Source organism: Uranotaenia lowii, chromosome 1 (genome assembly GCF_029784155.1).
Source record: "Uranotaenia lowii strain MFRU-FL chromosome 1, ASM2978415v1, whole genome shotgun sequence".
Classification (NCBI taxonomy): domain Eukaryota; kingdom Metazoa; phylum Arthropoda; class Insecta; order Diptera; family Culicidae; genus Uranotaenia; species Uranotaenia lowii.
In genome coordinates, this window is record NC_073691.1 from 26,230,595 (window position 1) to 26,247,932 (window position 17,338).

At 44.0% G+C, this 17,338-nt stretch overlaps 1 protein-coding gene across 2 annotated transcripts in view; it reads right to left on the reverse strand.

Annotated features, from left to right (window-relative positions):
* The window catches only part of LOC129748529 (uncharacterized), a 443,948-nt gene that overhangs the window by 174,020 nt on the left and 252,590 nt on the right, over positions 1-17,338 (reverse strand). For both annotated transcript variants that reach the window (XM_055743186.1, XM_055743192.1), the window contains one exon: positions 9,073-10,481. In XM_055743186.1, coding sequence (XP_055599161.1) covers positions 9,073-10,480 — 1,408 coding nt within the window. In that variant the 5' untranslated portion in view covers position 10,481. The remainder of the gene's footprint in view (positions 1-9,072; positions 10,482-17,338) is intronic.

Consider the following 17,338-nt stretch of genomic DNA (forward strand, 5'->3'; position numbering starts at 1 on the left):
TATTTAACCATCGTAACGTATGGGACCAAACCGGCACCATTTCTAGCTACCAGAGTTTTGAAACAACTAGACAGGCTCACAGGAACTGACGATGAGTTAGAAGCAGTTTTACTAAGCCGTGAATTGAGAAGGTTAACAGAATATGGTGGATTCAACCTTCGAAAGTTTGCTTCGAATTCGCGGAAGGTCTTGGAGGATTTACCTGATGAGTATTTAGCCTTAACTGCAGGCGAAGAGGTTGATCTCGATACCGATCCTTCGGTAAAAACCCTCGGCCTAGTATGACAACCAAGGACGGATACGTTCAGGTTCCAATTCATCATAAAGTCCATCGGAGTGAGGGAGCCCCAAACAAAACGGAAGGTCTTATCTGTAATCGCGACACTGTTTGATCCATTGGGACTGATTGGAGCAGTCATAACAACCGCAAAAATCATAATGCAGCAGCATTGGTGTATTGAAGACGAGAATTGAAAGAAATTAGATTGGGATCTACTAATATTTCGAATCATCACTTCAAAGCCACATACGACACGATCGACCGTAATGAGCTATGAAAAATCATGGGCGAGAACGGCTTCTCCGGGAAGCTGATCAGACTGATCAAGGCGACGATGGATGGAACGCAGTGTTGTGTGCGAATTTCGGGTGAATTGTCGAGTTCATTCGAATCGCGCAGGAGGCTTTGACAAGGTGATGGTCTATCCTGCATGATGTTCAACGTGGCGCTAGAAGGTGTTATTCGACGAGCGGTGGGCGAAATGCGGAGCACGATTTTCAACAGATCCAGTCAACTTATCTGCTTTGCCGATGACATTGATATAGTCGGCAGATCATCTGCGGCGGTGGAGGAGATCTACCGCAAACTGAAACGCGAAGCAGGAAGGATTGGATTGATGATTAATACGTCCAAGACGAAGTACATGCTGGCCTGCGGATCCGGGACCGACCGAGCCCGCTTGTCCAGTAATAAAAAGGTCACGATCGACGGCGACGAGCTGGAGATAGTCGAAGACTTTGTTTATCTCGGCTCACTGGTGACCGCAGACAATGAAACCAGCCGTGAGATCCGGAGGCGAATTATCAGCGGAAGTCGTGCCTACTAAGGACTCCACAAGCAACTGCGGTCGAGAATACTTAGCCCTCGCACGAAGTGTAACCTGTATATGACGCTCATTAGACCGGTTGTTCTCTACGGGCACGAGACATGGACATTGCTCGAGGAGGACCTGCGTACACTTGGAGTATTCGAGCGACGAGTGTAAAGAACCATATTTGGCGGCGTACAGGAGAACGGAGTGTGGAGGCGAAGGATGAACCACGAGCTCGCGCGACTCTACGACGAACCCAGTATCCAGAAGGTGGTGAAGGCTGGCCGGATACGCTGGGCGGGACATGTTGCGAGAATGCCGGACGACTGTCCTGCAAAACAGGTGTTCGCTACGAATCCGGTAGGAATAAGACGAGCGGGGGCGCAACGAGCGAGGTGGTTAGACCAAGTGGAGCGTGATTTGACGAACGTAGGGTGCCCGAGAAATTGTAGAACGGTTGCCATGGACCGAGTGAATTATAGGAATTATGTTCGTCAAGTAATGTCGTGAGACGGTATACTATGTAAATAAATGGTGAAACCTGGCGGATATTCTACAATCAACTTCCTCAATTGAATGATTTACGGATTCCAAGGTGCTCGCTGGTATCAAATGCGGTTGAACGAGAGCTGCACGTCTTTTCTGACGCATCCGAAAAGGCATATATTGAATACGATTGAAAGGGAGCCTTTGTAAAAATAAGATTGTTACCAAAGGTCATCTCAGCACAAAGAAATTGAAGGAAGTAGTATTCGCAGTTATTCGTTGTATTTAACAGGAGGCGTTTAGGGACGAATGGAAGGCACTATCCAAGGGAACGGAGTTAACTTGAACTTCGGCATTAAAGTGGTACAATCCAAGAATTGGTTTCGATAATCTAATTCGCTTTGGCGGGAGACTAGCCAACTCCGACGAGACTGTAGACGTAAAACACTCAATTGTGCTGCCAGCTAGACACCCATTCACGCGACTCCTCCTAAAACACCACCATCTGAAAATAATACATGCGGCTCCCCAGCTTTTATTTGCTACAATTCGATTGCAGTATTGGCCACTTGGAGGACGCAGTATTGTTAGACGAGTGGTACACAATTGCTTAAGATATATCGGCAGAAACCCAAGACCATGGAGCAGTTTATGGGAGAACTACCAGCAGCTCGAGTAACAGTTTCACCTCCCTTTTGTAAGGCAGGAGTGGACTACTTCGGACCTATCTACGTTCGCCCAGGGCCTCGGCAACCGGCTGTTAAGGCTTACGGAGCTCTTTTCGTTTTCCTTTGTACCAAAGCGATTCACCTGGAATTGGTTACTGATATGTCTACTGAAAACTTTATTCAGGCACTCGAGCGTTTCATCGGCTGAAGATCGATACCTACAGATCTGTGTTCTGACAACGGGACAAATTTCATTGGGGCGAGAAATCAGATGAAGCAGTTATTAGACAAGCTCCACAGCAAGGACTATCATCGGAAAATCGTAGGAAAATGTGCTGAGCTGGAAATTCAATGGCACTTTAATCCGTCTGCAGTTCCTCATTTCGGAGGATTATGGAAGGCGGCAGTCAAATCTGCGAAACGACATCTGTTGAAGATTATGGGAGAAAATGCAGCTTCATACGAAGACCTCAACACGCGTTTTATAAAAATCGAGGCTTGTCTTAACTCCAGGCCATTGACCCCGTTATCAGAGGACCCCAACGACTTAGCACCTTTAACTCCTGGACATTTTCTAGTGGGCAGACCACTTATGCAACTTCCGGAACACGAATGGACTGAAGCACCCACTAATAGGTTGAACAATATTCAGCTGAATCAGCCGCGACTCCAGCATTTTTGGACACGTTAGAGAAAGGAATATTTGTCGCAGCTTCAAGGAAGAACGAAGAGTTGGAAACAGGCAGTTCCAATTAAGGTTGGACAGCTTGCAGTCATCAAGGATGAAAACCTGCCACCTCTACGTTGGAGAACGGGACGTATAACCGACGTGCATCCAGAATCAGAGGGAGTAGTACGTGTGGTAACGCTGAAAACGGCATGTGGAGCAACAACGCGGGCGGTAGAGAAATATGTTTACTTCTCCCGGGGCTTCAACCTGTTGTAGATGAATCTGGCATTTGAGTCGTTATGAAGATCCAAGGTGTGTTCGAGGGGCATTCTTGTTATCTCATTTCAGAAACTACGACCCCGCGGAACCGCACAACCAACCCAGAATACGATCCCATCCCAAACATGTACCTTGACGTTCGAAGCCCAGCCTTAGTTTTGGCCTTCTGGACAACAACTTCGGTGCAGCTTCTCAGCCACTTTCCGAACGGAGGCGTTCGGGTTTTCCCAACTACGCGGTTGTGATTTTTGGAGTTGTACGGTACACTTTTTCCTTCATTTCTGGGTGTCCGATCAGTCGGCGGTCAGTCGTTCCTCGAACCGCTTAATCACTCGCGACACCGTGGAATTCGCGATTCCAAACGTTTTAGCTATGGAACGGTGCGAGAGATCCTTGTTCTCGTGATGAATGTGCAAGATTTCATCACGCACGAGCTGTTATTTTGACTCCACTCCCGCGAGTTTTGATCACAGGACTTTAAAACTTGCAGGATGTAAACAATGCACTATGAACTAAATGCACTCACATTTTCATTAAATTCTACCCAACGGTTAAAAAGTTAGAGCAAGTTCATAGTGTGGCAATTTCATCATGGACACCCTCTAGGGGACAGACTCAGTTTTACGAGTCATGTCGACTACGTAAGTAAAAGAGCGGCAATGGCCACGGCCGCACTCACACGGATGATATCGAACTTTTCGGCAATCCGCAGTAGCAAGAGGAGGATACTGGCAAGCGTGACCACGACAATCTTGCGGTAACCGGCAGAGACTTAGCAGCGTTCAGCGGATCATGTCGTCCGAAGCTACCTGCCCAGTGGCAGGCGTCATACCCATCTTGGTTTTGATAGAGGAGGATGTCTATTGCTGCGACAACAACGACACGCCAAATATACGAGATCTCGCCAACGAGGACTCGATGTCCAACTGGCAGCAGCTGCGGGACAGTTCAGAGAGAGGAAGGTGAACCCATCGTCTGATCCCGCACATCGGCAGCTGGATCGGAAGAAGACACGGTGAAGTGGACATCCCTATGATGCAAATCCTGATTGCTCATGGATGCTTCATGAAGTACCACTACCGATTTGGACATGTGTAGGATATTCCTACGCCGTCCGGTGGGTACCTGTAGTGCCGCTTCTTAAGGGGGAAACTGCGGGGATATGACTATACCTTCCTCGTTCCATTGTCGGAAGAAACCCACGCGGACCTCTCAAGTCCTAGGTATGCCAGCTAAAGGGATACAAGAAGACTTGTCAACGGTAGGAGTAGACTGAGCTCTTTGACGGGAGCTGTCGAGTAGAGTGCGTCCGACCCCACGGTTCAAAGCCACAAAAGCAACATCCTCTGAGTAGTGGATGCCGTGGGTAGACCGCTTTCGTGCTGTTCCCAACGATCGAATCTGCGGGGATATGACTATACTTTCTACGCAGTGGGAATCGTTGAGAAAGGGTTATTACATGATCGTGGAATACCCATGAATAGAGTGGCTCTCGACGCCGAGTTAGCCATTTGAGTCAGTGTCTGATGACGTCGTCGTCAGTAATCATTAGAGTAGTTGCGTCAAGTCCCGCACGTATGCTCTGACAGGCGCGAGTCTAGGATAAGCTGCCCTCAATCGGCAAACGATGGGCATAAAGGTGGTCAACCTCGAATCCTGGGGATAAGAACTAGGGCTTCGAGTCGTTAGAGGAGAGGTTATACCAAGAATCAATAGAGGGGATAAGAGATCAGGCCTTGAGTCGTGCAGAATGTGTACATCAGCTTCGAGTCGATGCGAGGAGGAGACGAATCTCGAGTCGTAATCGTAAGAATAGAGATCAGACATAGAGCCGCGAAGACGAGAGTTTTATGAAGGAATCTCGAATCATTGCGTGGAGATATCAATTCTCAAGTCGTTAGTGGAGCGTTCAGATGAGAGTTCGACTATAGATAGACCTCCAACTATTGAAGGATAGTTAAACATGCCCATGTCGGAACTAGGTCTGCGTCCCCAGGTGGTTGACTAGCCGACTTGATTAGTCGACTTGATTAGTCGACTTGACTAGTCGACTTGACTAGTCGACTTGACTAGTCGACTTGACTAGTTGACTTGACTAGTCGACTTGACGAGTCGACTTGACCAGTCGACTTGACTAGTCAACTTGACTAGTCAACTTGACTAATCGACTTAACTTAACCAGTCGACTTGACTAGTCAAATTGACTAGTGACTTAACTAGTTGACTTGACGCGTTGAATTGACTAGTCGACTTGACTAGTCAACTTGACTAGTCGACTGGACTAGTCGACTTTACTTGTCGTCTTGACTGGTCGACTTGACTAGTCGACTTGACTAGTCAACTTGACTAGTCGACTTGACTAGTCGACTTGACTAGTCGACTTGACTAGTCAACTTGACTAGTCGACTTGACTAGTCGACTTGACTAGTCAACTTGACTAGTTGACTTGACTAGTCGACTTGACTAGTCGACTTGACCAGTCTACTTGACTGGTCAACTTGACTTGTCAACTTTACTAGTCGACTTAACTAGTTGACTTGACGCGTTGACTTGATAAGTCGACTTGACTAGTTGACTGGACTAGTCGACTTGACTAGCCGACTTGACTAGTCGACTTGACTAGTCGACTTGACTTGTCAACTTGACGATTCGACTTGACTAGACGACTTGACTAGTTGACTTGACAAGTCGACTTGACCAGTCGACTTGACTATTCAACTTGACTAGTGACTTAACTAGTTGACTTGACGCGTTGAATTGACTAGTCGACTTTACTTGTCGTCTTGAATTGTCGTCTTGACTAGTCGACTTGACTAGTCGACTTGACTAGTCGACTTGACTAGTCGACTTGACTAGTTGACTTGACTAATCGACTTGACTAGTCGACTTGACTAGTCGACTTGACTAGTCGACTTGACTAATCAACTTGACTAGTCGACTTGACTAGTTGACTTGACTAGTTGACTTGACTAGTCGACTTGACTAGTCGACTTGATTAGTCGACTTGACTAGTCGACTTGACCAGTCGACTTGCCTAGTCGACTTGACTAGTCGACTTGACCAGTCGACTTGACCAGTCTACTTGACTAGTCAACTTTACTAGTCAACTTGACTAGTCGACTTAACTAGTTGACTTGACGCGTTGACTTGATAAGTCGACTTGACTAGTTGACTTGATTAGTCGACTTGACTAGCTGACTTGACTAGTCGACTTGACTTGTCAACTTGACGATTCGACTTGACTAGACGACTTGACTAGTTGACTTGACAAGTCGACTTGACCAGTCGACTTGACTATTCAACTTGACTAGTGACTTAACTAGTTGACTTGACGCGTTGAATTGACTAGTCGACTTGACTAGTCGACTTGATTAGTCGACTTTACTAGTCGACTTGACAAGTCGACTTGACTTGTCGACTTGACTAGTCGACTTGACAAGTCGACTTGACTAGTCGACTTGACTAGTCGACTTGACTTGTCGACTTGACTAGTCGACTTGACTTGTCGACTTGACTAGTCGACTTGACTAGTCGACTTGGCTAGTCGATTTGACAAGTCGTCTTGACTAGTCGACGTGACGAGTCGACTTGACCAGTCGACTTGACTAGTCAACATGACTAGTCAACTTGACCAGTGACTTAACTAGTTGACTTGATGCGTTGACTTGATAAGTCGACTTGACTAGTTGACTTGACTAGTCGACTTGACTAGTCGACTTGACTAGTCAACTTGACTAGTCGACTTGACTAGTCTACTTGACTAGTTGACTTGACAAGTCGACTTGACTTGTCGACTTGACTAGTCGACTTGACTAGTCGACTTGGCTAGTCGATTTGACTAGTCGTCTTGACTAGTCGACGTGACGAGTCGACTTGACCAGTCGACTTGACCAGTCGACTTGCCTAGTCGACTTGACTAGTCGACTTGACCAGTCGACTTGACCAGTCTACTTGACTAGTCAACTTTACTAGTCAACTTGACTAGTCGACTTAACTAGTTGACTTGACGCGTTGACTTGATAAGTCGATTTGACTAGTTGACTTGATTAGTCGACTTGACTAGCTGACTTGACTAGTCGACTTGACTTGTCAACTTGACGATTCGACTTGACTAGACGACTTGACTAGTTGACTTGACAAGTCGACTTGACCAGTCGACTTGACTATTCAACTTGACTAGTGACTTAACTAGTTGACTTGACGCGTTGAATTGACTAGTCGACTTGACTAGTCGACTTGATTAGTCGTTTTTACTAGTCGACTTGACAAGTCGACTTGACTTGTCGACTTGACTAGTCGACTTGACAAGTCGACTTGACTAGTCGACTTGACTAGTCGACTTGACTAGTCGACTTGACTTGTCGACTTGACTAGTCGACTTGACTTGTCGACTTGACTAGTCGACTTGACTAGTCGACTTGGCTAGTCGATTTGACAAGTCGTCTTGACTAGTCGACGTGACGAGTCGACTTGACCAGTCGACTTGACTAGTCAACATGACTAGTCAACTTGACCAGTGACTTAACTAGTTGACTTGATGCGTTGACTTGATAAGTCGACTTGACTAGTTGACTTGACTAGTCGACTTGACTAGTCGACTTGACTAGTCAACTTGACTAGTCGACTTGACTAGTCTACTTGACTAGTTGACTTGACAAGTCGACTTGACTTGTCGACTTGACTAGTCGACTTGACTAGTCGACTTGGCTAGTCGATTTGACTAGTCGTCTTGACTAGTCGACGTGACGAGTCGACTTGACCAGCCGACTTGACTAGTCAACTTGACCAGTGACTTAACTAGTTGACTTGATGCGTTGACTTGATAAGTCGACTTGACTAGTCAACTTGACTAGTCGACTTGACTAGTCGACTTGACTAGTCGACTTGACTAGTCGACTTGACTAGTCGACTTGACTAGTCGACTTGACTAGTCGACTTGACTAGTCGACTTGACCAGTCGACTTGCCTAGTCGACTTGACTAGTCGACTTGACTAGTCGACTTGACTAGTCGACTTGACTAGTCGACTCGACTAGTCGACTTGACTAGTCGACTTGACTAGTCGACTTGACTAGTCGACTTGACTAGTCCATTTGACTAGTCGACTTGACTAGTCGACTTGACTAGTCGACTTGACTAGTCGACTTGACTAGTCGACTTGACTAGTCGACTTGACTAGTCGACTTGACTAGTCGACTTGACTAGTCGACTTGACTAGTCGACTTGACTAGTCGACTCGACTAGTCGACTTGACTAGTCGACTCGACTTGTCGACTTGACTTGTCGACTCGACTTGTCGACTGTACTAGTCGGCTTGACTAGTCGACTTGACTAGTCGACTTGACTGGTCGACTTGACTAGTCGACTTGACTAGTCGACTTGACTAGTCGACTTGACTAGTTGACTTGACTAGTCCACTTGACTAGTCGACTTGACTACGAGTCGAGTCAAGTCGACTTGACTAGTCGACTTGACTAGTCGACTCGACCAGTTGACTTGACTAGTCGACTTGACTAGTTTACTTGACTAGTCGACTTGACTATTCGACTTGACTAGTCGACTCGACTAGTCGATTTGACTAGTCGACTTGACTAGTCGACTTGATTAGTCGACCTTACTAGTCGACCTTACTAGTCGACTTGACTAGTCGACTTGACTAGTCGACTTAACTAGTCGACTCGACTTGTGAACTCAACTATTCAACTTGAGTCATAGGCTTGACTATTAGGATTTCAAAAAGTTTCAGTATCGTGTCATATGAAAGCAGAAGAAATAACATTTCCTTAGAGCTTTTGCTTTAAACTTTTTGAAGTACCTACTGTTAAAAGTCTAAGAAAAGTCAACGAAGAGGATATTTTCCTATTTCAACTTTCACTTACCAGCCAAAAAGAGATCCTGCAGCGCCTGGACCGATTGGCATAGGATGGCCCACCCCTCTTGTTGGCTGATGGCCCGCCTCCGGCTGGCCACAACATCCGCTAGGGTCACGCTGGCGGCGACTCCACCCAGGAGGACCCCCGAGTAGCCGGAGCGTCCACTGCCGTCTCGCGAGAGCGTGCCATTGGTACTGGCGGACTCTGGACGTTGCTGTTGTTGTTGTTGTTGTTGATGGTGATGTTGCTGATGCTGCTCCTGCTGCGATTGATGGTAGAGACGATGCTTACTACTACTAGTTGAGTTATTGCTATTACTACTTCTACTACTACTACTAGCACAGCCTTGTTGATTCTGTTGTTGAAGTTGATGTTGTAGTTGTAGTTGATGTTGTTGTTGTTGTTGCGGATATGTGTGTAGATTGAGATGGAGATTCTGTTTCTGTTGTTGCAGTTGCATTTGCTGTTGCTGCTGGTGATGTTGAAGTGTCCCGACGGTGCCGACGATGGCCGTGGCCGTAGAGGAAGTGATCGTGGAGGTGGAGGAAGTACCAGACCGGGTGCTGCGGAGTGAATCCGTCCGGTCTTCGGCCCCGGTGGAAAGTTGTTGCTGAAGCATCCGTTGCTGCTGCTGCAGTTGTTGCTGCTGCTGCCGGGCTTGGCTAGCCAGCTCCAGGAACTCGGCTCGCAGCGCCTCGATCTGCTTGGACTGGTGCTCCTGTTTGATGTAGCTGTTGTTGCTGTTGCTGTTGCCAGTATTATTGTCACTGCTGTCACCACTTGGGATACTGCTAACATTATTATACTTATACTGAAGATAAGGCCCCCGCGGTAAAGTGTTATTCGTATAGGCACCGTAAGTGGGTCTTGATCCGCCATTTTGTTGCTGTTGCTCTTGTTGTTGTTTTTGTTGCTGTTGTTGTTGCTGATCGGAACGATTCGGTTGGCCACTTTGGTACACGATTGGTCTCGATTGGTGCGACTGCTGTTTGTGCAGCAGAGGATCCAAAAAGGGTTGATTTTGATTCTGGCTCTTCTTCAGTCTGAGCGTTGACGATGACGACGAATGATGGTAGTTACTGTTGTTGTTGTTGATGTTGTTGTTACTGTTATTGTTACTGTTTTGAATCGTCGAGGCAGCGGTGGATGATTGAGCCGCCATGTTGGGTTGAGTTCCACCCCCCATTATCATAATCATCCCAGTTGATGCCTGATGGGGGTGAAAGTGATGGTTGCTCCGATAATTGCTGCTGCTGCTCTTATTATTGTTGTTGCTGTGACTACTGCTAGTACTACTGTTGCCACTGCTACGTGGCAAGGTGGCAGCATGTGTTCCTGATGCTGCTGCTCCTGACGATGATGATGACGACGACGACGACGTTGACGACGATGGCGGCGACGGTTTATGATACATTCTGAAAGGACACAGGAAACAAAAAGCAAATATTAATTAATCACCATCAGCAGCATCATCAGTGTCGCCATTTGGCATTCGGGCCCCGGAATGCTCTGAACGGGAAGGATTAATGTCACTGAAAGCTGAGAATGTTTCATTTTATCGCTGAAAACATTTTCACTATTTCATTTTGTGCTTTAAGATACAATACATATTTTAGACAAAGTTGACAAAAACGCAAGCTCCCAGCTGAAAAAAGTCGAATGTCAAGTCTGAAGTATATGCCAGTTAAAATTGTCAAAATTGTCAAAATTGTCAAAATTGTCAAAATTGTCAAAATTGTCAAAATTGTCAAAATTGTCAAAATTGTCAAAATTGTCAAAATTGTCAAAATTGTCAAAATTGTCAAAATTGTCAAAATTGTCAAAATTGTCAAAATTGTCAAAATTGTCAAAATTGTCAAAATTGTCAAAATTGTCAAAATTGTCAAAATTGTCAAAATTGTCAAAATTGTCACAAATGTCAGAATTGTCAAAATTGTCAAAATTGTCAAAATTGTCAAAATTGTCAAAATTGTCAAAATTGTCAAAATTGTCAAAATTTTCAAAATAGTCCAAATTGTCAAAACTAGTTGACTTGACTAGTAGACTTGACTAGTCGACTTGACTAGTCTACTTGACTAGTCTACTTGACTAGTCGACTGGACTAGTCGACTTGACTAGTCGACTGGACTAGTCGACTTGACTAGTCGACTTGACTAGTCGACTTGACTAGTCGACTTGACTTGTCGACATGACTAGTCGACTTGACTAGTCGACTTGGCTAGTCGACTTGACTAGTCGTCTTGACTAGTCGTCTTGACTAGTCGTCTTGACTAGTCGTCTTGACTAGTCGACTTGACTAGTCGACTTGACTAGTTGACTTGACTAGTCGACTTGACTAGTCGTCTTGACTAGTCGTCTTGACTAGTCGACTTGACTAGTCGACTTGACTAGTCGACTTGACTCGTCAAGTCAAAATTGTCAAAATTGTCAAATTTGTCAAAATTGTCAAAATTGTCAAAATTGTCAAAATTGTCAAAATTGTCAAAATTGTCAAAATTGTCAAAATTGTCAAAATTGTCAAAATTGTCAAAATTGTCAAAATTGTCAAAATTGTCAAAATTGTTAAAATTGTCAAAACTGTCAAAATTGTCAAAATAATCAAAATTGTCAAAATTGTCAAAATTGTCAAAATTGTCAAAATTGTCAAAACTGTTTTAATTGTCATAATTGTCGAAATTTCAAAATTGTCAACAAAATGTCGAGATTCAAAGTCAATTTGACATTTTGCATTATTTTTCGACTTCATTTGTCTTTCTGTTTTTTTGTTTCTAATGGTGTTGCCTTCGCCTGGTTGTCAAAATTTCTCCACACGGTTAGTTTCCCAACGTTTTTTTTTCGAATCGATAAAACTCCATGATGTTTCGGAATCGATACAACATCACACAGAAAAAAAAATCCATCCCGTACGTGACATCAATCTAATCTTTGAAATGGGTTTGGATTTTTTTTTTCTTTAAATTTCTCCCACGCGTTTGCTTCCAACAAACATGGGGACGTGTCACTTCTCCGCCTCAAAAACCGTAATCACTGACTACTAGGGGGTTGCATTCAGGATTTTTTATCCTTTTTTTTTGTTGTTTTTTACTTTTCTTTGGAAAACGGAGTTCATGACGTACGGGCCAATAACGGTGGTAGTTCGCTCGTTTCAATCAATCCGGGTGGCTCTGCTGGGTGATGATTACGTTGTGATTTTTCGTTATGAATGACGAGCACGTGCACCCGCTTTGAAGAGAATAAGTCGACCATTTGCCAATCAACCCTTGTCAGCTTGATTTGTAATCGACGTTGAAATTTATTGCATTCTCTTTCAAAAAAAAAAAAATTATCGAATATTTTATCTTGAGGACCTAAAGTTTTCTCCATACTTCAAAAACAGCCGAGAAAGTTTCCACTAAAATAAAATTTAATCGGACTTAGTTCTTGCCAAGCAAACTTTAAAAGCAAACCTGCTTTTAAAGTTCGAAAGTGCTTACTCAGTTTCTAGGAAAAACTTTTTCAGCCTTCAATCCCGCCCGGCAGATCTGCATCTTTTGCTGCAGGTGAACAAAATTTAAACCCCCCAGAACACATTCGGCTAGTAGTTGGTACTAAGTTTCACTAGTTATTTTCAGAGTTCCTCCTTCTACCAAAATTGCTGATACGGAGCGCTCAACGAAACCGGAAAATTGGCTCACATGAACGCTACTAGCAAGCTACAAAACCAAAATCAAGCCAAACGACCACCAAACGGCTGAAGAAATGGCTTCGAGGAGTCTGATGATGGTGGTCGTTAGTTGCACTGCTTCGAAACTGCTTGAATTCTCACCCAAAAGGTGTAGGATTGTGTGTGGGTGTAGTTAGGCGATGAACCGGATAGCATAATGGAATGGAAATATTAATTGAATTATATTTCATAACAGTACGGACCCGGTGGGTGGCGTCGAAGGAGGGCGGAAGTTTTTGTAGGAAAACGGTCGACAGAAGATTCACTTTGTCTATTGTGGGAATCGATATTCAACAAAAGTCGAGGATGGAGTAACCTAGTGTGTTTAATGATTTCAAGACTTTGGTTCAACCATAAACTGAATTGAGACTTGTAAAACTTCCAAATATTGAAATATCGACGGGCCCTTTTTAAGGCCAATAGGCATGTGGATGATTTCATGTTTAACCGTTTTGATGTTCAGCATGCAAGGAGAAGAAATCAGAAAAATCCTCGGGGAGGGAGAACTTAAGTCGTTAATTGTTGACTCATGATTTTTTTTATCCACTGAAGTATTCTGATAGGGAATTCAGCTAGTAAAACCTTATTCAGCCAATATGGAACTTTAAATGCCCATTTGTGAATAATTGGGGAAAATTGCACTAATAGTTCACAGAACCAAATTAACTTGAAAACAATAACGAATGGACAAACTTGAGGCCAAAAGAAACGCGATTACAAAAATGGTCTCACCCTTTGGTTTGCAAAACGTGTGATTTGAACGGTGATTTGAAAAACGATCCTCAACTTGACCCTCAATTTGATCCTCCAACTAGACGCTCGACTTGAACCTTGACTCGACATTCGATTTGATCCTTTATTTGATCCCTCGACTAGACTGTTGACTTGGCTGTCGACTGAACATTCATTTTGAAACTTGACTTGGCCTTCCAATTGACCCTAGGTCTGAATTCCTATTCTACGCTCGACTTCTCAACAGAACCCTCGACTGGATCCTCGATTTGACTCTCGTCTTGACTGTTGAATCGACACTAAATGAACCTCAATATTACCCTAGAATTGACCTTTAACTTTATCTTCAACCTAACTATCAACTTGATTCTCAGCTTGAACCCTCGAACAGATTCTCAACTCGACCCTTGACTGGATCCTCAATTTTACCATCGAATTTTGCTTGAACTCAATGCTTGATTGAACCTAGACTTGACGCTCAACTTGATCATAGACGTGACCTTCGACATAACCTCGACAAATCCCTCCAATGGACCCTGATTGGATCCTCAACTCGAAGTTCGACTTCACTCCAAATTTATCACCACGGCTTGAATATCAACTTGACTCCAGACTTGACTTTCACATTGACCCTAGACCCTAGACCCTCGAAATGGCCGTCAACCGTACCCTCGACTCGATCCTTGATCCAGATTTTTGCTTGATCTCTCAAACAAACTCATAACTTGACCCTCAGTTTGACTCTCGATTTGAGCTCCGACTCAACGCTCGACTTGAACCTTGACTTGACCCTTGACTTGACTCTTGACTTGACCCTTGACTTGACCCTCGACTTGACCCTAGACTTGAATCTTGACTTGACCGGCGACTAGCCTTTCAATAAAACTCACATTGTAAAATTCAATTTGGTTTTTCAATGATCTCTCTACTGAATTTCGACCCGACAGAACATAATTCTCAACTGTTCCCTCGACTGGATCCTCAATTTGGACCTCAACATGACCTTTGATTGGAATCTCGATTCCACCCTCGTCTAGACCGACTTTAACCCTCACTTAACCCTCGTTTTTACCGCAGAATTGACCTTCGACTTAATCCTCCACTCGACCTTCAACTAGATTCTCAATTTGAACCTTGACTTGACCGTCAACTTGATGCCTTGAACAGACTCTCAACTTGACTCTTGATTCAATTCTTGCTTAGACGCTCTCATTGTTCCTCGATTTGAACCTCGCTTTGATCAACGACTTTAGCTCCGACGAAACGCAAAAACATGAATCTCCTACTTTATTGTCGACATGAACCTCTGCTTCACTGTAGAATGGGTCATTGAACTGATCTACGACCAGATGGACTTGAATTTCAACTTGACCCTCGACTTGATTTTTAACTGACTTTCAACTGGACGCTTGACTTGATCCTTGATCCGGACTTCGACTAGATCTATCGAACACACTCTCAAGTGGATCCTCAACTTGATCATCGATCCAATCCCCATTTACTTGAAACTCCACTTGATCCTTAACTTGACCAGTGACTAGGCTTTCGACTTAACCCTCATTTTTAACCTGAAGTCCGACTCGACGCACGACTTGACTCTAAACAGGACCGCAATATGACCTTCGAATAGAATCTCTGCTTCAGCATCGACTTGACCCTCGCCTGTACCCTAGACTGGATCCTCGACTGGACCCTCGATTTGTCCCAAATTGAACCTTGACTTGACGCTCAACTTGACCCTCGACTTGATATCCTTGATTCTACACTAGAATTGATAGTAGACGTGATCTTCGACCCAACCTCGACTTAATCCTCCAAAGGAACCTGACTGGATCCTCGACCCGAAGTTCGACTTCACCCCAAACTTAACCCCACGACTTGATTTAAAGCTTGATTCAAGACTTGAATTTCAACTTGACCCTAGACTTGATCTTCGAAACGGTCCTTAGTCGGATCCTTGACTTGATTCTTGATACGGATTTTTAACTGGATCTCTCGAACAGACCTCAGTTCGACCATCGATTTTAGCTCCGACTCGACGCTCGACATGAATTTTTAATTGACCCTTGACTTGACCCTTGACTTGATCCTCGACTTGACCCTCTACTTGAATTTCTCGACTTAACCGAAGACTAGTGTTTCAAATTAACTCTCGTTTTTTAAACTCAATAAGGCTTTTCAATAAACTCTCTACTGAATTTAGACTCGAATCTAGATGATTCTTAACTGTACACTCGACTGGACCTCAACATGACCTTTGTTTAGAATGTTGATTTCATTCTCGTCTAGACCGACATGACCCTAGACTTGACTCCTCACTTAATCCTCGTTTTTACCGCAGAATAGACATTCGGCTTAATTCTAAACTTGACTTTCAAATTGATTCTCAACTTGAACCTAGACTTAACCCTCCCCTTGGTGCGTGAAATAGACTCTCAACTTGACCCTTGATTTGATTATTGCTTGGACCCTCTCATTGATCCTCGATATAACCCTCGATTTAATCAACGGCTTTAGCTCCAACTAAATGAACGCTGATTTTCTAACTGACCCCAACTTTATCCTCGAATTGACCCCCTGCTTAACCCGGACTTCAACTTGATCTCTCGAACAGACTCTCAACTTGACCGACCTCAACTAAACTCTCATTATGAAACTCGACTTGACCTTCCAATTGAGCCTCGACCTGAAGTCTAACTTGATGCTCGACTTGACTCTTAACTGAACCCTCGATTGGATCCCCGATTTGGACCGCCATATGACCTTCGAATAGAATGTCGACTTCAGCATCGCTTTGACCCTTGACTAGAACCTTGACTTGACCCTCGACTTGACCCTCGTCTAAGTCGACTTAACCCTTAACTTATCTTCTCACTTGGTCCTTAATTTGACTATAGAAATTACATTTGACATGATTCTCAACTTGACTCTCAATTAAAATATGGACTTGACCTTGATCTCTTGAACAGACTCTCAAAAAGACCGTTGTTAATTGTCAATGCAATTCTTAATTAAATCCTCGCGTTGACCCTCGATTTGAACATAGACTTGAGCTTTGACTCAGCGTTCGACTCTCAAATTTACTCTCGATAAGACCCTCGACTTTACCCTCGAATTGATAGTTGAATTGACCTTTGGCCTAATCTTGAATTGATCCTTCAATTGACTGTCGACTAGAACCACGTTTTGATCATCTTCTAAACCGACTTGAAATTCAATTTGATCCTCAACCCTTTGACCCGCATAACAGACTCTCAATTTTACTCTCGAAATGATTCAAGATTTGACCATCAACTTAAGCTTCGGCTGAACGCTCGACTTGACGCTCAACTTCAACCTCGACTTTACCCTGCAATTTACCATTGTATTGGCCTTTAACTTTATTTCGACTTAAACCTTAACATAAGGTTCACCTTCAGTTTGACCTTCGATTAGATCCTTGACTTCATCCACAAGCCCAAATCTCCAATAGGATATAAACTTCACCGTCTATGTTACCACTAATGGGCGCATGACTTATCTTTGCCCTGACTTGCAACTTGACCTTCGATATGACCCTCGATTGGATCATCAGGTTGATCCTCAACTCGACCCTCAACTTGAATCTAAAGTTGATCCTTGATTTAATTGTACTTGCATTGACTCCTGATTTGATGCTCGATTTGATCGTAGAGTTGACCCTCGACTTGACCCTTAACTTAATCTTCAAAAATCCCTTTACTTGACCCTAGAGTGAGGATTTTGGGGTAAACGACTGGGGTCTGCACTTGACTCTTTGTTTTAAATCCTTGATTTGAACCTACACTCTATCCTTAATATTTTAAGTGGTCAAAGCTG